Below are 20,111 nucleotides of genomic sequence, written 5' to 3'. Positions count from 1 at the left end.
TAATTTTTTTAAGTTGGCCAAAGCTACAAAACCATTCCAACTTCATGACTCTCCTGAGAAACTCCTCTGCCTTAGACTCTGTTGCAGCCGTTTCAAATTTAGATTAGCTTGTGATTTTTTTTTTGAGGGGGGACAGTGTCTTCCACATATTGTTTAAATATCTTAGATGAAATGGTAGGATGAAAGGTCAAACTTTCAGAGTTTACAGCATGTCTTTTCTTGCTTGCTTTTGATGTGTGAGCCCTGGGATGCACACGCTGTGTGAGTTACGACTTGCCAAGGCCTTCACAGTCTTCTGAAATGGAATAAAGCCTAGATAAAGTGGGTGCTCCTTTTTTTTTAATTTTGTTTTGAAGTAGCCATTTTAAATTAAATGCACTGACCCTTTAAGATGTCATATATAACCATAGAACAAGTAAAACTAATAGGCTATTGGAATGCTCAAATGAGAAGTACATACCACTTAAACAAATGGAGCCAGACTAATTTGGAGGCACATTTTACAACTCAAAGCTGCCTTTTAGGAGGGGGAAAAGATAAAGCCCACTTACTAACTACTAGAACCAGCACCGGGTCTCTCCCCACAAACCTGGGGCTTTTTGTTGGAGTAGAATTCTGGTTTCCATTCTATCTCTTGCTACACTCTAAGGGAACTGCAGGCAAGAAAAATATGCAGAGAAAGCTATCAAAGTATTTAAAAGTTCTCACCCAAACTGAGTTGACATAACAAATAATCCAGGCAGATATAAAATCTGATTTCTAAATAATTCCCCATGCAAGAAAATACTTAAAAACACTTGGCTTTGGCCAGGTCCGGTGCTGGTCATTGCAGTCATTTGGGAAGTGAACCAACAGATAGACTTATCTCCTCCTCTTCCTAATTCTGCCTTTCAACTGAGCAAGCATAGCTTAAAGAGAGGAATGATGCTGCAGCAGGTGAAGCTGCTGTTTGGGATACCTGTAACAACTCTGGGGTGCTGCTGGTCCAGCTACCTGCTTAAAGCACCTTGGGAGGCAGCAGATGGTGGTGGCTCAAGTGCTGGGGTCTGGGGTCCGGCACCGTCAGCCTGGCCCAGCCCTGACAATGTCTGGCATTTGGAAAAGGGAACCAATTTGGATGGAAGATCTCTGTCATTCTTTCAATTAAGTGAATTAAAAAAAAAATTACTTTTATTGCAAAGTCAAATTTATGGAAAGGAGATCCAGAAAGATCTTCCATCCTCTGGTTCACTCCCCAAAGGGCTTGCAGCAGCTTCTTCCGAGTCTCCCACCTGAGTGCAAGGTCTCAAGGCTTTGGGCCGTCCTCCTCTGCTTTCCCAGGCCACAAGCAGGGAGCTGGATGGGAAGTGGAGCTGCCGGGATTTGAACCAGCGCCCATATGGGATCATGCCATTTGGTTTAGCCACTGAGCCTTCGTAATGGGTCCCAAATAAATAAACTTCTAACACTAGTGACAGTCCCTTAACAGTGGAATAGCAATGTAGACACATACCTCCTTTTGAGGAAAATTAGTTTTCCTCTGAAATTCATATTATTTCTCAACTCAGAGCTGAGAAGATGGCATTCAACTTGTACCAAGATAAAAGCATTATTTTTTTTTCAAACAGAATTGTGGTTACTTTCTCTCCCCGCCCCCCATCGGAAAGGCAGATTTACAGAGAAGGAAAGACAGAGAAAAATAACTTCTGTCCACTGGTTCATTCCCTAAGTGGTCACAATGCCTGAAGCTTTACTGATCCGAAGCCAGAAGCCACGCAGGTGCAGGATCCCAAGACCTTGGGTGTACTGCTTTCCCAGGTCACAAGCAGGGAGCTGGATGGAAAGTGGAGCCAGGACATGAACAGGTGAGGATTTAGCCACTGAGCCATAGCACCAGCCCCAGGCCATATGCTTTCACATCCAAATAAGTGACAGCAAGAATAACAAGAAAGTTGGGAATGGCAAGTCTTTTAAGTCTTCCACTCCCCCCTACAACAAGGTTCTCAATAATGTTTAGTTTGCTAGTTCCATTGGGTGCGTCGAATGAGAATTTCAATGTTGGTCTTTGGTCTAAGTCCCATTTAAGCAAAGTTTCAGTTCTGGTGCTTGACAGGAAAGTAGAAAGTTTCCTACTATGAAGGAAACTGAACCAACTACTCTGGTCTTCTTCCCAAAATAGCCTATCAAGTTTTGCTGATCGAGAACTCTGACAGAATCTGCTTGTATTCCTTGGGACAAAGAAAAGCCTAAGAGGGTAAAGGGAAAAATGTGCTACCAGGGTAACAGACTAGATGGCACCTTGCCTTTGTGAAGTGCTTCGCAGTTTACAAAACAGTTCTACTTAATATTATCTCTTGGGGGTTGAGCTACTTGCGAGGCAAACAAGTAAAGTATATACTACCCTCACTTTATAAAAGGATCACCAATCAGACTCAGAGGTTCACAGCCTGCTTAAAGGATGGGTCACTGGTTTTGTTGGCACTGAAAGCTGACTTCCCGTCCAGTGCTTTTTCTGCCCTTGCTGAGGAACAGACACTGCATGAAGGGAGGGCTTTCCAGCTTGTGTCAGCAAACAACATTCCCTTCTCTGTCCTCTCATTCAAGGGAGAAGTAATGGGTTAATTCAAGAGGAGGGCTGCAAGGAGGAGTCCATTAACAACATATTGGCTTCTAAATACACAAACATTCTAAAAGGGATGTTTGGTAACAGCACGTTCAAAATCAAGTCTTCAGAAGGAAAAGCATTTCAGTGCTTGCTTTTAATGAACAGAAAGGAACTTTCCTGTGGGCTGATGCTCTTGTAGGACAACTCCAGAAAAGTCAAGGCGGCACTCTGAGGTTTTGTTAATCAGTTTAATATATGTCCATAGGTAGGTTCATATGAATGCTTAAGTTACAAAATTAGCTGCCATGGTCCAAATGTGTGGGACTTTTAAGAAAGCTTATATTACTCAAAAGATAGCAAAGCATATCATCTTTGATTTCTAAAATGTATCTTAAAGATCTGTAAAACAAGGCTAATTCTAGAATTATATATAGCATTAAAGTAATTAAATTTCGTAATTTTAATAACTTACTTTCATGAACTGTTAAAAATATTACATTCTTCATCTCCCGATTTACATAGTTCTGTAGTGACCTAGAGAAAAACCAGTGTGAAATTCCCATGCAGTCACAAAGGCAGCAGTACATGCTGGTCTCACAACAGTTTGTTGTGACTGCCTCAGAAACAGACCGGCACGTAAAGCATAGAGCAGAAACACCCGCCACCCCATTCCCCTCAAAAAGCCCAACCCAGTCCCACACCTGGCAAAAATCACCTGGTACAAGTGTGACTTTAAGAAATGCTTTCTTAATAGGAAGCATTTATAAAATGCACAGGTCTGAACAAGCTCAATGCTTGTGCAGATACATGGGCCTCTCCCCAGAGTTTCTTCCCTAAGAAGCAGAACTCTCAATAGTTTAGGAAAAGTTATGTTTTAAAAGTATCTCTAATGCACATCCATGGCTATTTCTTTGCAAGAACATGCCCGGCCTCGGCTGTGGGAGAGCTCAGAGCGGAGGGAGAAGCAGAAATACACACCGTCGCGGAGACTGGGGCTTCTCCAGCAGCGCCCAGTGGGTTGCAGTGACAGAGAAACTTGGTACTTCACACGGACCAATGACCTGATAGCTGATCTCAGGTGAATTACTTAATTTTCATGCACTCGTTGAGTAAAAGAAAACATACAACCACTTCAGACACAGCATTTACATTGTCATTAGCTCATGGCATCAGGGAAGGAGAAAATAACCCTAGAATTTTTCCCTGTGTATTTCGGTATCCTAAAACCTACAGATTTTCTATAATACTGTTATCAACACCTCCCACCCACAAAAACATTTATTGCCTTATGTCTTGAGTCTCTGAAATTTCATTACTGCACATATTTAGTGTTCTGTATTTTACCTTTTTCACAAGTTTAATGTAGACGCAGGAAAAAAACACCAAGCAATGTTTATTGTGCAATTCTGGTAGTTAATTGTGAAATTGTGGTTTAGAGTTAATCTTCATTTCTATTTCAGTTGCCTTATTTAAATAGAAGCAACAACCTAATTATCCGTGAAATTTCATAATATCTTTTCAAATATCAGAGTACCCAAAGCACTGATGATTCATGTTACAATTTTAAAAACATTTAGAACCACAGATTTCAAATGTTATTCCTTTTATAAAATAATCAAAACAATTTGATTATCTGAAAGGAAATTATTGAAACAGCCCTTTTGATGACTCTACCACCTCAGTAAATCTCTAAGCCTGAAGCGTGATGAAGTCAGGATTTCCAGCTGCTGGGAACAGCTGCACGGCAAGGTGAGTTCACTGACTGGCATCTCTGTCTCCCAGCAAGCCAGAGCTTCCACACGGCACAGGACTCATCTCTACATGGCTTTCACTTTGATTTGCTTCATCTTCATCTGCTTCTTCTCCAGTTTCTTTTGCTCACGCCTCAAGGCGGCTTCCTAGAGATGTCGGGGGGAGGGGAGAAAAGAGAATCTAAACTAAGTTTTAGGTGTACATCTAACAAATCAAAGCCAGAGAAGTGCCTGTGTTAAGAATTAACACCATAAATAACACTCTAGAAGATACTTATAAAAGTAACCACTATTAATTATGCTAGTAGATGCAATGATTATTAATTATGCTAGTAGATGCTAGTAATGAGGCAAAAGGAAATAGAAATTGAGTTTTAGCTACTTCATTTCTGGTTCAGCTTCTTGCTGATATGACCGTGAAGCACCAGACGATGACACAAACACGTGGGATCCTGCCTCCTATGTCAAAGCACAGGTGGAATTCCTGGCTTCCGGCTTAGGCTGTCCCAGCCCTGGCAGTTGTAAGCATTTGGGGAGTAAATCAGCAGATGGAAGAGTTCTTTCTGTCTGTCACTCTGTCTTTCAAATAAAAATTAATTAACTGGAAGGAATCCTGTTATTTATCGTAAATCTCTTTCTGGCACAGACAGTATATCTGAACACAATACTTCAATTCATAGTTTTCAACTGTGAATTTATACTTCGCAGTCAGGAGGCTATGAATCCAAGACGAAGAAGCTTCAGGCCATTATTACCTGTATTGAAGAAAGCCTTAGAGGCCAGGTCAAATTAGGACTTCACTGTTGGTCGTTAGTGGTCACATACACTTAATGCTTATACTTTAACTACAATCACAAATGTCACATTTTTAGGCAATTGTTATGGAACTGTTTGATTCTGAGTTTGGATTCTCCTACTCTGGTAGTGCTGCTGCCTTCTGTGAGGGCTCAGTAGCAAGCAAACACCAGAGGACACCTTTCATCAAGCTATCTTATTCTGGGACAGCTATATGAAATAGTCAATGTTCCAATGTCATCTTCCCACCTCCCCAGTCATTACTTCATCAATATTCATATTGACTCTCCATATTATATGCTTTGAGTAAAACTACACAGAACATAGGGCTATAGCTGAGAAATATAGTTAACATATTTAAGACATATATTTATGTTAACATATTCAAGGAATATATTTACGTATGGCACTCCACATAAAAAATGCTCACTGTTGATAATTTAAAAATGTAAAAATATGAAAATGCAGGACCTAGAACTCCATCCAGGTCTCTCACACTTGGGTGGCAGTGGCCCAAGTACTTGGGACATTATCTGCTACTTTCCCAGCCACATCAGCAGGGGAGGGATTGGAAGCAGAGCAGCAGGGACTTGAATGTGTACTTGTATATGGGACTCCCATGTTGCAAGTGGTGCATTAACCAGCTGTGCCACAATACGGATCCCGTTTTCTTCTTCTTTTTGTTTTTTTAACCAATATTAACAAGATAGATTAAAATTTTACAACTGGGGTATGCATTTAGTGCAGTGGCTAAACACCACAGTTACCAGGGACATCTGCATTCGATGTGAGAGTGCCTCAGTTGGAGTCCTGGCTCCACTGTTATTCCAGCTCCTGGCTAATGCACGTCTTGGGAGGCAGCAGGGAAAAGCCCAAGGACTAGGGTCCTGTCACTCACACCAGAGACCTGGACGGGGCTCCTGGATCCGGCTTTAGCTTGGCCAGGAGCCCGGATTTCTTCTGGGTCTCCAAGCACTTGGGCCATCCTCCTCTGTTTTCCCAGGCAACAAGCAGGAAGCTGGATGGGAAGTAGAGCAGCCAGGACACAAACTAGCACTGATATAAGATTCTGGCACTTACTGTAGGTGGACGATTAGCAAATTGAACCACTGTCCAGATATCTAGATCTTTTTTTTTTTTTTTAAGATTTATTTATTTTTACTGGAAAGTTAGATTTACAGAGAGAAGAGACGGAGAAAGATCTCTGTCCTCTGGTTCACTCCTCAAGCGGCTGCAACGAGCAGACCTAAGCTGATCCAAAGCCAGAAGCCAGGAGATTCTTCCAGGTCTCCCATGCGGGTGCATGGTCCCAAGGCTTTGGGCCATCCTCAAGTGCTTTCTCCCACCACAAGCAAGAAGCTGGATGGGAAGTGGAGCAGCTGGGATATGAATCAGCACCCATACAGGATCCTGGCACATGCAAAGTTAGGACCTTAGCCACTAAGCCACGCTGCTGGGCCCCAGATACCCAGATCTTTAAAAACAAAAATGTTTTTAGAGCTGGATTATGGAATCTTAGTTCATAAAAATATCAAAACATGCTGAAGTTTGGAACATAACTAAAGCCTAAAATGTTCCTGAGTTTAAGATTATAGTTATGCTGGGCTTGGTGTGATAGCATAGCAGCTAAAGTCCTTGCCTTGAATGTGTCGGGATCCCATATGGGTTCTAATCTTGGCACCCCACTTCCCATCCATTTCCCTGCCTGTGGCCTGGGAAAGAAGTCGAGGACAGCCTAAAGCCTTGGGACCCTGCACCCGTGTGGGAGACCTGGAAGAAACTCCTGGTTGCAGGCTTTGGATAGGCTCAGCTCCAGCCCTTGCAGCCGCTTGGGGAGTCAATCAACAGATGGGACATCTTCCTCTCCATCTCTCCTACTCTCTGTATATCCGCCTTTCCAATTAAAAAAAAAAAAAAAAAAAAAAAAAATATATATATATATATATATAGCTATGCAAAAAAGAAAAAAACAGCAGCAAAATACTTTGTTGCTTCTATAACAAAATTTTAGATTCCATCTATCAGGCTTATCCATCAGATCATAACGTATATGTGCTGGTACTACCAAAATTCCTAATATCTAAGAAATGTGGCTTGAAAGATGAAAGGGAACTTTCAAAATCAGACTGTACTGGGGGCACAGGTTAAGTCAGATCATCTCCTAGGTTCAAACTCCACATAGAAAGGCTTGTAATAATAATCTCTGTAGTGCCATCAACTAGCAAAAATGTCCTAAATGCTGAGAAAGTGCCACAGTTTTCACCTATAAATGCTGCTACAGAATTACCTTAGCCACCAACATGGCACAAACGGGCATCCTGCTAGGTTTCAGCTTTCCCCAGAGGCAGGGGCTTTGGCCTCACCTCTAGCCTGCGCTGTTTCTCGGGGTCTTCCTCGTTCATGATTCGCTCCTTCTCAGCTCTCTTCTTCTCTTCCCGCCGAGACTGTGCTGCTTCCTGTCTCTGCACGTGAGTCAGCTTCAAGAAGTTCTCCTCCACTCGGGCACGGTTCTTATCGGCTTTTTGTTTGCCCTTTCCCCAAGACACAGAGTTTTCCATGAGAAATCCATTTTTATCCAACAGACGCAAATTCCCATTTAGTATGCTTTCAGAAGATACTCAAATATTCGATCACTGATCACTGACAGCCCGCCTCCCACAAGGCAAAAAATCCAACCAACCAATAAAAGGTACCAATTTATAATTACGGCTTTGGGGCTTACTTCTCTGTTGAGTCGGAACTTTTTGGCTTTGTCAATAGAATAAATCACCATGTTCATCAGGGGCAGCAAAGCCTCCATATCCTTTGGGTAAGTGTTACCTGAGCCAGGCACTGGAAAACAAAGCCATTTTCCTACTGAGTTAATACTTCTATGTCACTCAACTGTAGTTTGTTTGTTAACGAAAATTTTTTTTTACAAGTTTCTTAGGTAGTTAAAATGCAGCAGAAAATAGAAATTTAAGGGAGCTTGCATTCTTGTCCAGCAGGTTCACCTGCCACCGATGACAGCAGCATCCCACATCATACCACCCATTTGAGACCCCTCTGCTTTGCTGTCCATCAAGCTTCCAATTAATGCATGTGGAAAAACCGAGGAAGGTGGCTTACATAGGTTGGCCCCTGCTACATGGAGATGGGGAAGACATGTTACGACTATTTGGAGAGGGAACCAGCAAATGAAAGACTGCCTCTTTCTGCCTTTCAAATAAATATGTAAATAAATCTTAAACTAACAGCAATGGGCCACAGAGGACACTTACCGTTAAATGTAAACAGTAGTGTCCTCTTGGTGTCAGGAAGTTTCAACGGCTGACCTTCCCTGTCATAAGAGAGGAGGCTAGTAAGAAGGGACACAAGAAAGACAGCTTCCATGCACACAAACCACAGAATTCTCTCAGATGAACAAACACCTTCACATAACCAGGATGCTACAGTCTTGGCATCCCCAAGACACATCTGATCTGAGGCCAAAGGAAGCACACGGCCTTTCTGGTCCCCTTCTCTGTCAGACAGATGGGTGCTTTCCTAAGTGATCTTTACCCTGTTGTCGAACGTTTCCCATGCTGTCCCCTGCAGGTGAGGCATATTCCATTTCACCTGGTTGGCCAGAAATGACCCTAAATTTTAAAATGAGGCTCATAATTAATAATACTTTTTGCTTATTTTGATAGAACTTTGTTTCATTTCCAACTCTTATAAAACAGCTGATCTTTGACTTCAGACTCAGAACAAACTTAGAGGTAATCTACTATGACATATGTAACTTGGTCCTGTCGCTGAAGATTGCCTGTGTATTCTCTGACCAGCAGTTGCCCTTCCTGTAACACAAAAGGCTCTAGAAATGCTATGATTCTCCTCTGGTGCTATCGGGTTTAGCAAGGCAAGAAAGATGCAATGCTATACCCAGGCAGAGGGACACAGGCGGAGTCATCTTGACACACAACTAAGATCCAGACTGGCTTTTAGAAAGAAAAGGAGAGGGACAGTAAGACAGACCTTCTATCTCCTAGTTCATCACTTAAATATTCACAACAGTCGGGCCCAGGGCCAGGCCAAAACCAGGACTTTGAGAACATTCTTCAGGTCTTCCACATGGGTCGCAGGGACCCAACCATTCGAGTTACTGAGCTCTGCTTCCTGCAGTGTGCTTCGCCAGGAAGCTGGAGTGACGAGAGGCGTTGGGCCTTACCTCATGTGCTATGATACAGGATGCAGCCAGCGCAGGCAGAGCCTTAGCCACCGCACCAAATGCTTGCCCCTAGACTGACTCTGAATCTCAGCTCTACAGTCCATGAGAAGGTAATCTTTAATTAAAATTTAGTTCAAACAAATTCTGTCCCAAGGATAAACTAAGTAATCACGCTCTCTTCAATTAAAGCAAAGCCAGGGGACGGTGATGCCTGCACCCCATGTCGGAGTGCCTGAGTTCAGTGACTGGCTCTAGCGTCATGCTCCTCCAGACACTGGGAGGCAGCAGGAGACGGCTCCAGTGCTTAGATCCCTGCCATCACCTGGGAGACCCAAATGGACCTCCTGGCTCCTGGCTTTGACCTAGTCCAGTCCTGACTGGTGCAGGCAGTTGCATTTGGAGAGTAAATTAGTAGATGGAAGATCTTGCTTCAACTGTCTGTCTTACTCCCTTTCAAATACAACAAAAATAGATGAAAAAGATCACAAAGAAGCATTAAAAAAATTATATAACAGATTTGAAATAAAACACGGCAAACCAATTAATAGCAAATAAAGTAATAAAAGAACCTAATCTGCAAAGGAAACAGGGACTAGCACTTGCGTGTTTCACAGCACCAGCCTTAACCTGCTCTGCGGATGAGGGGAAGGGGGGCTCAGTCTGCGCCTCTTGTGTTTTCAGTGACCATTCATGATATTCACAGTCAAAACAGAGGAAAACTCACACGTCCCTCAGCAACCTCCCACCCCCATCTGGGAAGGAGAATTACATGTTTGAACACAAAAAGCCAGCTAGGAAAATTAATTTGAATAGTTTTATCTCATACTTACTCTTGCATAATTTTTGGACCAGAGAACTGGTCTGAAAAATGAACGGATTCAATCTTGTCAGCATAATGTGTAAGGAAATGAACCATCTGGAAAAAAAAAATTATTTTTAAAGTTTCATGCGTTTCCCTGTTTTCATAATATTCATCCTCCATGCTCTATTTCTGCACATCATGAAAACTTTTAATAAATTTAAATAAAGATTCAAAATGAAATTAATGCCCTTCTTGGTCACACCTATGACTAAATTCCTATTGACCAGAAAATATGTCTCAAAATAATATTCTAAACAAGAATGAAAGTACAAAGATAAAATGCTAAGATGACTGCAGGGGAATTCTTCATGACATGTCCCCCTGAGCTGAGAACTGTCTCTTGAGCAATCCTGCACTTTCCTGATACTGAGATGTGTCGTTACCATTACACAGCCGATGGAGACAAACAGCTCTCTCCACATCTCCCTCAACTCACTGAAGGTCCAAATTGTGCAGTGCGTGATGTAATGAAAAGAATTACTCCTTTCCCGAAAACCTCAGTCTTTGGCAGCATCAGAAACAATCTTCTCTTGATCTAGGGGGCGCGTCTTAACTGATCAAACTGTGCTTCTCTGACAAGTCAATCTATTGCTTAAAGACGGTGTTTTAGTATTTGTGTGCGAAAGGCGTACATAACAGTGCACTGCCATAAAAAGGAGACTTGTGCAGTGTTGCTGTAAGGGCCAAGGGCCAGGAAATGGATGCAGGCTAGCCAGGTACCTTTGTGTCCATCATGCCCTCTGTAACTTCTCCCATCTCTGACAAGATGGCCAAAGAATCAGGCAGTCCATACTTGGCTCCAGACTTAGGTTTATCACTACAAAACTCACTCTGGAAGAGAAATAATTGGAACATTTCATTAGGCACATACTTTGTTCTTCCCGAGAAAGTTACATTCTGACTCACTTCACACTGTGATATGGTTAACCATCCCAGCCTGTAAAGCTGAACATCGACACAGTGAAGAGGCACTGTTTCTACATATGTTTGAGTTGAAACTGTCACACATACCAGATCCTGCATCTCCTTCTGTAGTCGTACCAAAGCTTTCCGTGTGCCAACAGCAAACACATAGGTATCCATGTCTTCATCATTCATGGTTACTTTTATTTGCTTTAAAAAAAGAAAGAAAGAAAAAACAAAACTCACTTATTAGTTTCTGTGACAGGAAGATTTCTGAATGGCCCTTAGGAGCCCCCCTTGGGCCTGTAATGGTGCTGCAGAGACGCCGGCACTCCAGGGATGCTGGTGTCAGTCCAGTCCTGGCTGTTCTACGTGAATCTAGCTCACTGCTAACGTGTCTGGAAGACAGCAGATGATGGCCCAGGTACTTGGGCCCCTGACATCTATGTGGGACACCTGGATTGAGTTCCAGGTTCCTGGCTCAGCCTAGGTCACTGTGGCCATCCTCCATTGGGTGGCCGTTTCCCATTCCCAGGTACTGAGGCGGTTGGGAGGGTCAGTGTGGCTTCTCCTCTTATCTCCCCCCTTCCTCCAGATACAGGAAGAAGAAAAAGAAAATGTGGGGCCCGGCAGCGTGGCCTAGTGGCTAAAGTCCTTGCCTTGCCCGCGCCGGGATCCCATATGGGCACCAGTTCTATTCCCAGATGCCCCACTTCCCATCCAGCTCCCTGCCTGTGGCTTGGGAAAGCAGTCGAGGACGGCCCAAAGCTTTGGGACCCTGCACCCATGTGGGAGACCTGCAGGACATTCCTGGCTCCTGGCTCCAGATCGGCACAGCACCAGCCTTTGCACTCACTTGGGGAAGTGAATCATCAGACAGAAGATCTTCCTCTCTATCTCTCCTCCTCTCTGTATATCTGACTTTGTAATAAAAGTAAATAAATCTTAAAAAAAAAAAAAAAGAAAAAGAAAAAGGAAATGTGGAAATAATGGTATCACCCACTTTCCCCTAACCTTTACCCCCCCAGACTAATCAACTATGTAAACACTATAAAAAATAAAATACGATAAATAAATCCTTTTTACATATAATGTATCCCCTTGAGGTTACTGTGGTGTTGTGTGGCACAAAGTCTGTAATCAACTGGGTGTTGCCGAAAGGCCCGCTTAATGGGGAAAATGGCCCACAAACTTTTATGTTGAATAATGTTAGCGGAAGCTTCCTTCCTAATAGTCCCCCTCAAGAATTTTTTTCCTAAGATCTACTTACTTTTACTGGAAAGGCAGATTTACAGACAGAAGGGAGAGAGAAAATGATCTTCCATCTGTTGGTTCATTCTCAGAATGGCTGCAATGGCCAAAACTGAGCCAGTGTGAAGCTAGCAGCCAGGAGCTTCTTCCGGAATTCTACATAGGTGCAGGGTACCAAGGACTTGGACCATCCTCTACTGCTTTCCCAAGCAATAAGCAGAGCTGGACGGGAAGTGGAGCAGACGGGATGAGAACTGGTAACCATATGGGATGCTGGTGCTTGCAGGTAGAAGATTAGTTTGTTGAGCCATGACACTGGCCCCAAGGTATTTTATATTTGAAAAAGGAGAATGACAGTTCCCATATGCTGATTTTTTTTCCCAATGCCTACAATGGCCAGAGCTGGGACAAAGCTGGAGCTATGAAAGCAATTCAGTTCTCCCATGCGGGGGGGGAAGAACTGAATTATTCGCATAACAGGAACCCAAATACTTGAGCCTTCACTGCTGCCTCCCAGGGCCTCTGGCAGAAACAAGTCAGGAGACCAAGCTGGGCATCAAAATCAAATCCTCAGATGTGGGGCACACACATTGTCACTGGTAGGCTAAATGCGGCCCCAAATATTTTTCGTTAAAATCTGGCTAATAAAACCTGTCTAAACACAAGAGGATCATTGTTTGGGATAGGAAACAAGCTGCCAGAAAGTCCAAACATGATCTAGCAGAGCAAACTCTAAGAATTGTTTGTGGGCCTAGCGTAGTAGCCGGGATCCCAATGGGCACTAGTTTGTGTCCTACTGCTCCACTTCCCATCCAGCTCCCTGCTTGTGGCCGGGAAAAGCAGTCAAGGACAGCCCAAAGCCTTGGGAGCCTGGATTCACATGGGAGACCCGGAAGAAACTCCTGGCTGCTGGCTTTGGATTGGTTCAGCTCTGGCCACTGTGGTCACTTGGGGAGTGAACCAGTGGATAGAAGATCTTTCTCTCTGTAAATCTTTCCAATAAAAACATAAATAAATGTTAAAAAAAAAAAAAAAAGCAGTTTGTACAGAGAAAACCAACAGGAAGGTACATACCACTTGATCACTCATGGGCCTCATCATCCGGGCCAGGACGTTCAGTAAGTCTTGTCTCTTGAGGAACTAAAAAAAAAAAAAAAGAGAAAAGGGAGTTAACGCAATTACACTTTCCATTTACTATAAACAAGTCGCCTTGGAGGGAACATGAAATACTCTAACATCTATTTTAAAGCACCTGTGTCAGTTAGGAGAAACAGAGCTTTTGGGGCTCATTTCAGGTCAGACATGAGCAGGTAAGACACTGAATTTGGAGGATTAGGGATCCCAAGCGGAAGGCATTCTGGGAAGCCCGACTGTCCTCACCCGCAGCTGGATCAGCATGCCCTCGCAGCACACCCGGCCGGAACACCACAGGTTGTACACGTGCTCATTCTCCTGGGTCAGCCTCCCCGTGCTGGTGGCCTCTTTGTTCGTCCCATCGTCCCCTAGCAGTGAAAGCAATGAATGGGCATCACTAAAAATGCTGGGGCCTGAGCTGCCACCCCCCTTCTCATCCTGATCCCAGAATGATACAGCTTTAGGACAAAGATGAAAAGAAACAGGCACTACTGTTTTTATTTTTCACAATTCTGTTGTCCAAAAATTTAAAAAAAGACCAACTTTGGCATTACTTCCATGTCCCTTTCACGCTGATGACGACCAGGTTGGAGTATAAATCTTTGAGTTGGTGCAAAAAGAAACAAAATCGGTGTAAGCTCTCATGCAGTGAACAGGAAGTACCACTAGTATAAGCTACTCAACATTCCCTTACTGGGTCTCCTATAAGTCAACTTTTTTTTTTTTTTAAAGATTTTATTATTATTGGAAAGCCGGATATACAGAGAGGAGGAGAGACAGAGAGGAAGATCTTCCATCCGATGTTTCACTCCCCAAGCAAGCCGCAACGGGCCGGTACGCGCCAATCCGATGCCGGGACCAGGAACCTCTTCCGGGTCTCCCACGCGGGTGCAGGGTCCCAAAGCCTTGGGCCGTCCTCTCCTGCTTTCCCAGGCCACAAGCAGGGAGCTGGATGGGCAGTGGAGCCGCCGGGATTAGAACCGGCGCCCATATGGGATCCCGGGGCTTTCAAGGCGAGGACTTTAGCCGCTAGGCCATGCCGCCGGGCCCTATAAGTCAACTTTAATCACATCTTTTTTTCTAACATCAAAACGATAATGGAGACTTAACAGGATGATACTGCCAACTTTTATTTTAGATTAACAAAAAGTTCAAATTTCAGTAATTTTCCTATTCACTTAATTCATCAAGTGTAAGAAATTGTTCAGTCCCACCAAGAGCCTGATACACGACTGAAAATCACAAGGGGGTTAGCAGGGGCTGCAGGGGGCATCTCTGTTTCCAATTTCCTAGTAAGAAAGCCCTCTGAAGTAACAAACCGTGGAGAAAGCTGGGACTTCCAAGCAGACAGCTCCCAAGCATCCTGAATGCAATTTAACAGCTCAGACAAGTTTTAACTTTTCTGCTCTTCAATTCCATTAAGGAAAAGAGAAACTATCTTCAACTAAAGTATTGTTACAAAGGAGAAAGCCTGCAAAGCAGCTGGGCAATGACCATTAGTTTGCTAAGGAGCAGAGCAGGGGACCCATGATCCCCAGGCAAGCCCCAAACCCCCAGGAGAGCAGAACGCAGCCTCCCTCTGCTGCACAATGAGACACATTCCTCAAAGCGCCTCAATTCACCTCACCGGCGGCTCCAAAACTAAAGGGCCTGGAACCCGAGAGAACTTTGAGGAATTCTCAATTTCTAAAAGATGACCAAAACCATTTATCAGCTGATCCAAGACGTCAAAATGTCTTGGTTTCAGTCAAAATTTTGTCAAGCTGCCCCGAAAGCACTGTGTATGCTAATTCAATCACAGCTGTTTGGTAATAAATTAATAAAAGATGAATAATACAAGTCACTATATAAAACCAACAAATAGGGATCCCTGGGAGAAAAAGCAGCACATCTTTTCGGCAGCAGATGAGAGCAGTTAGAGGTGGACACTGTGGGTTATGAACTGTTCTTACCAGATTGTTTTCAAGCAGACAGCCGATCTGCAATGACCTAACTTACCCACTAAGGTAAAGTTGCTCTCCAAAAGCTCTCTGTGAGTGTTAAACCAGGCCTGAGCCAGGCGACTATTTTTATTCTTTCCAATGATGTAGTTCATGATATAGGCAAGCAGACCAGTCACCATCAAAATCTCCAGGTAATAACTCTCCCAGCTGTTCTGGAGGTGCGCAGGAACCTGAAGGAGCAAAGCATGGCTATTGGCTGCGAACGGAGTGGGACTCACAGCATGGAGAACGGGAAAACCGACAGACAAGTGGTACCTTACGTGACTGTTCCAGAACACGGTAAAACTTGGAAAATTACGCCCGTTTTGGTTTCCTAGCTCAACTTTATAAAAACTACCTAAGAAAATATAAAGATGATCAGTTGGGAGGAAAGGCTGAGAAACTGTACTAACCATGATTTTGAGTGCTAGCCCAAAATAAATTCAGTGTACATCCTCTTGTTTAATTCCTTCATAGACAAAACATACCTACAATAAAAAGAGGGGGTTGGATCCAGCGCGGTAGCTTAGCAGCTAAAGTCCTCACCCGGAATGCACCGGGATCCCATATGGGCACCAGTTCTAATTCCGACGGCCCCCACTTCCCATCCAGCTCCCTGCTTGTGGCCTGGGAAAGCAATCGAAGATGGCCCAAAGCCTTGGGACCCTGCACCCGTGTGGGAGACCCAGAAGAGGCTCTGGGCTCCTGGCTTCAGATGGGCGCAGTTCTGGCCCTTTCTGTATATCTAACTTTGCAATAAAAATAGATCTTTGAAAAAAACTTTGCTTCTCTAGGTTTGGGTTTTTAATTTTTTTATATTTTTTTAAAGATTTATTTTTATCTTTATTACAAAGTCAGATATACAGAGAGGAGGAGAGACGGAGAGGAAGATCTTCCATCCAATGATTCACTCCCCAAGTGAGCGCAACGGCCTGTGATGCGCCGATCCGATGCCGGGACCAGGAACCTCTTCCAGGGCTCCCACGCGGGTGCAGGGTCCCAAAGCATTGGGCCGTCATCGACTGCTTTCCCAGGCCACAAGCAGGGAGCTGGATGGGAAGTGGAGCTGCCGGGATTAGAACCGGCGCCCATATGGGATCCCGGCGCATTCAAGGCGAGGACTTTAGCCGCTAGGCCACGCTGCCGGCCCTCTAGGTTTGGGTTTTTATCAGAAGAATGTCAAGCCCTTTCCCAGATCCCACTGTTACATTACCAGCCATGCTATATCACCAATTACATTCTTGAGATTAATGTCACCAAGATATTTTGTGGATTAGTTGGGAACTCATAATTCTGTATACCTACATCAACAATTGTTATTGGGTCTTTGTTTTTGCTAGAAGTAGTATCTGGCTTGTCTTCGTAACCTTCGAATTCTTCATCATCATATGGTTCGCTCTCGGTATCTCCCTCCTACAAAGATGAAGCACAAGCTGTTTTCTTCTACAAATGTCACAAGCAGTTCTGTCTTGCCTGGCGGGCTACACTTACAGAGGAAAACGTTAAGACGTAAGCAGCAAGCACAGAACACAGGGATAGTAAGATGACCAAAGGGCACGCACTTTCAAGTGTAAGATAAATAAGGTCTTGAGATACAATACGCAGCCTGGCGACCTCAGTGAATAATGTACTGGACAAGTGATCTCTGCTCAGAGGTACACGAGAGGCAGCCGTCTGAGGTGGCGATTCTCTACGCAGCTTGGTGGTGGTGATCATTTTATATGGTGTGTGCATTTCAACACACCGCATTGTAGCCCTTAAATACAGGCAGTTTCTGTCATTAATTTAAACACCACCAAAAGTGATGATTTCCATACTTTTGAGTCCAGACTTCTGAATGACAAAATTCTCACCCACACGTGGCATCCACTCTCTAGATCCACTCCCAGCTGAGAGAAAATCAGTTCATCAGGTGTAAAAGGCAGGCACATGCTACAACAGGTCCGGAAGACTTGCTCTATCCACTGAACAGAAGTGAAGGTTCCAGAGAGGTCTCTCTAGACCTGCGTCTTACTTTAGACATTTCGGAAGCGTGCCAGTTACAGATCTTCCCATCCTTCAGTTCCCCCAGGGCATCAATCCAAAGCAACCTCACCTGAGTGTCTGCATCTTCAAAGTCTCCTTCTTGGTTTTCATCCTGCCCTTCCAGCTCCACTGTCGTCTCGTCTTCGTCGTCCTCGGTCGTCACCACGCGCTGAGGAGAGTCGGTGACCGAGTCCTCCAGCACATCCTCGAATTCAGCAAAGTCGTTATCGTCATACTCCACTATGTCATCCTCGTCCTCAAAGTCGTCAAACTTGGCTTCAGAGACGCTCGCAAACACCAGAAGGACAACACAAAAAGCACGGAAGGCTTTCATTGCACCTCAGAAATAAGCTTCAAAAGAGAAAAAATGAAAACCGACTCTAAAATGGAGTTACCATGTACAGTGATCAACCTGCAGAATTAAAAAAAAAAATTCTCCTACTTTTCTCTTATTCAGTTCAGATAACATTATATGGAAGCAAACAAAAAGCAAAGTGGGGACCAAAGGCTTGGGATCCAGTCTAGATTCTGTCATTAGCTACCCGAAAAAATCTTGAACATTTTACTTATTTTCCTTAGGGCACGTTCTCTACAATTCTGTGAACACAATATTCACTAAGGATGAATATTCATAAAGGATCTTTGGTACCTTTTGGAGTAAGATGCTACCCATCCTTAAGGTCACCTTTGTGTGGTCATGGTCACCATAAGGGCAAACACAGAAAACAGAGTGCTGGCCACGGTTCTAAATGCTCCACAGACAGCAGCCAAGTTAACGCACCAAAAAAATGGCTTGTTTTCTCTTGCCAACAGCCTTCTGAGGAAAGCAGCAATAACAACCCCCATTGCACTGATAAGGAAAATGAGGCCAACATTTGCAAAGCAGTGTGATCGCTAGCCAACAGAGCTGTGATCTCATCTGACTTTCACTTCAGCATGTAAGCTGGAGGGTCTAGTGTGATGGCTCAATTGGCTAATCTTCTACCTGTAAGCGCCAGAGTCCCATTTGGGTGCCAGTTTGTGTCCTGTTCTGCTCCACTTCCCTTCCAGGTCCCTGCTTGTGGCCTGGGACAGCATATAGCCTTAGGACACTGACCCACGTGGGAGACCTGGAAGAAGCTCCTCTCCTGGTATTTTGAGGCAGGTGACCCAAGAAATGGCTAAGACATGCAGATAAAATAGCATTTAACTGACAGTGGCAGGAGTGAAATAGAAAACTCATTTGACAGCTAGTTAAATATATATATATAAATATATAAAAATACATATAAATAAATAAATAAAAATGTAACGTGATTGGAAATCAAAAACACCAGGAAAACTTCTGGATAACCGGATCAAAAGCTATCCTTGCCAGAGAAAGGACAAAACAGGAGAGGGCCTGTGCTGTGACACATGGGATAAGATGCCACCTGCTGTGCTGGCAATCCTTATCTGGGTGCTGAAGGGAGCAGAGGATGGCCCAAGAGCCTGGACAGCTGCCCTCCAGGACGCAGGGATGGTACTCCCTCCCGGCCCACACCCGGCTGTTGTGGCCATTCGGAGAGCGCTGGATGGAAGACCCTCTTCCTCTCTCGCTCTCATTCTGCATTTCAAATACATAAAGTTCTTTTCCTCTTTAGATCCTAGTCTTAAGCTTTTTCAGAGCGAGGCAACAAAGTTAACATGAGTGCAGTCGGCGGGATGAACAGACCGACAGACAAGCTCAGTTTCTTAGCATGATCAGCTCACAAAGGCTCCATCAGGGTTATCTGGCCTCGCAGCCTTCGCCCTTCTGGGTCTCCGCTGCACCTGTCAGCTCCTTTCTCAGAACGCACAGGCTCCGGGAAGCCAAGCACGGCACAAGCGCCAACAAGTCGGGCTGCTCACCTGCTGCTGCAAGTGGGCTTGGAGACCAAAGGGCCGTCGCCAAAGCGGAGCAGTCACTCCCGTGTTGCAATTTCAGATCAGGCCTTTCTGACGGCGGCCCAAATGTGACATCTCTAGGAACTGGGTGGACAAGCCTCTGTGTGTGTCGTTACCCGCGTTGAATAAAAACACACTGACATTCGGGGAAGTCAGAGTCTGTCCAAGCACTCGCTCGTTTCCAGCACGGGCAATCAATCTGTCCTAACGTCCACCTCCCGATCTCCCCGTCGCGCTCTCCCTACGCCCTTCAGCGGCCTTTGCTCACCGCTCTGCAGGAACGAGCCCCAAGACTTCCTAAAAAACGACCCCTGTCCCCTCTCCTCCCCTTCCCATGCGTCCACAGAAGGGTGACTATTTCAGCAGGTTGTTTTTAAAACGTAAAAAGACGGGAGACGTCAGGCGGCGCGAGGTGGAATGCCGGTGTCCACCGGCCACTCTCCGCTCGCCCCGGCCCCACCTAGCCAGGCGCCACAGCTCACCACCCACCTGCTTCCGAGGCTACACCCGGGCCCGGCAGCCCCGCGGCTGCCACGTCCGCACCCGCCGGCCTCCCGGAGCAGTCGCCGTCCCCACCGTAGCACGGCCGCCAGCGGGACGAGCAGGCTCAGTCACGCCGCGCCGCTCTTGACGCACACTCAGCCGTCCGTTACGCACAAGGCGTGCGGCTCGTGCGCGCCTGCGCGCTGCTCGTCGGGGCGGGACGCAGCTTCGGGGCAGTGCGAGCTCC

At 44.9% G+C, this 20,111-nt stretch overlaps 1 protein-coding gene across 2 annotated transcripts; it reads right to left on the bottom strand.

The window, feature by feature from the left end:
* Nucleotides 1–4,344: 4,344 nt before the first annotated feature.
* CCDC47 (coiled-coil domain containing 47) lies at nt 4,345–20,082 on the bottom strand. 2 transcript variants are annotated; one of them, XM_004597253.3, is made up of 13 exons: nt 19,871–20,082; nt 17,547–17,827; nt 16,757–16,864; nt 15,468–15,642; nt 13,716–13,837; nt 13,410–13,475; nt 11,193–11,294; nt 10,902–11,012; nt 10,150–10,235; nt 8,391–8,449; nt 7,853–7,962; nt 7,494–7,661; nt 4,345–4,482 (listed from the first exon to the last, which is right to left on the bottom strand). In XM_004597253.3, exons 2-13 carry the CDS (start codon nt 17,808–17,810, stop codon nt 4,402–4,404), a joined length of 1,452 nt encoding a protein of 483 aa, XP_004597310.1. In that variant the 5' UTR covers nt 17,811–17,827; nt 19,871–20,082; the 3' UTR covers nt 4,345–4,401. The 2 variants fall into 2 exon arrangements, with proteins under 2 accessions (XP_004597310.1, XP_058531287.1); XM_058675304.1 differs by having other exon boundaries at nt 4,351–4,482; nt 17,547–17,815.
* Nucleotides 20,083–20,111: the final 29 nt, after the last annotated feature.

Source organism: Ochotona princeps, chromosome 17 (assembly GCF_030435755.1).
Source record: "Ochotona princeps isolate mOchPri1 chromosome 17, mOchPri1.hap1, whole genome shotgun sequence".
NCBI classification, from domain to species: domain Eukaryota; kingdom Metazoa; phylum Chordata; class Mammalia; order Lagomorpha; family Ochotonidae; genus Ochotona; species Ochotona princeps.
The sequence above is the reverse complement of the archived record's forward strand: the minus strand, read 5'-3'. Positions and strand labels throughout refer to the sequence as shown.

Bases quoted from the DNA above. Each gene is read 5' to 3' on its own strand.
- CCDC47 (XM_004597253.3), bottom strand. From the start codon at position 17,810: ATGAAAGCCTTCCGTGCTTTTTGTGTTGTCCTTCTGGTGTTTGCGAGC. The intron at 13,476-13,715 runs GTGAGGACAGTC...TTTTTTTTTTAG, and splicing joins GCATGCTGATCCAGCTGCGG to TTCCTCAAGAGACAAGACTT. The intron at 7,963-8,390 runs GTAAGTGTCCTC...TTTGTTTTCCAG, and splicing joins ACTACTGTTTACATTTAACG to TGCCTGGCTCAGGTAACACT.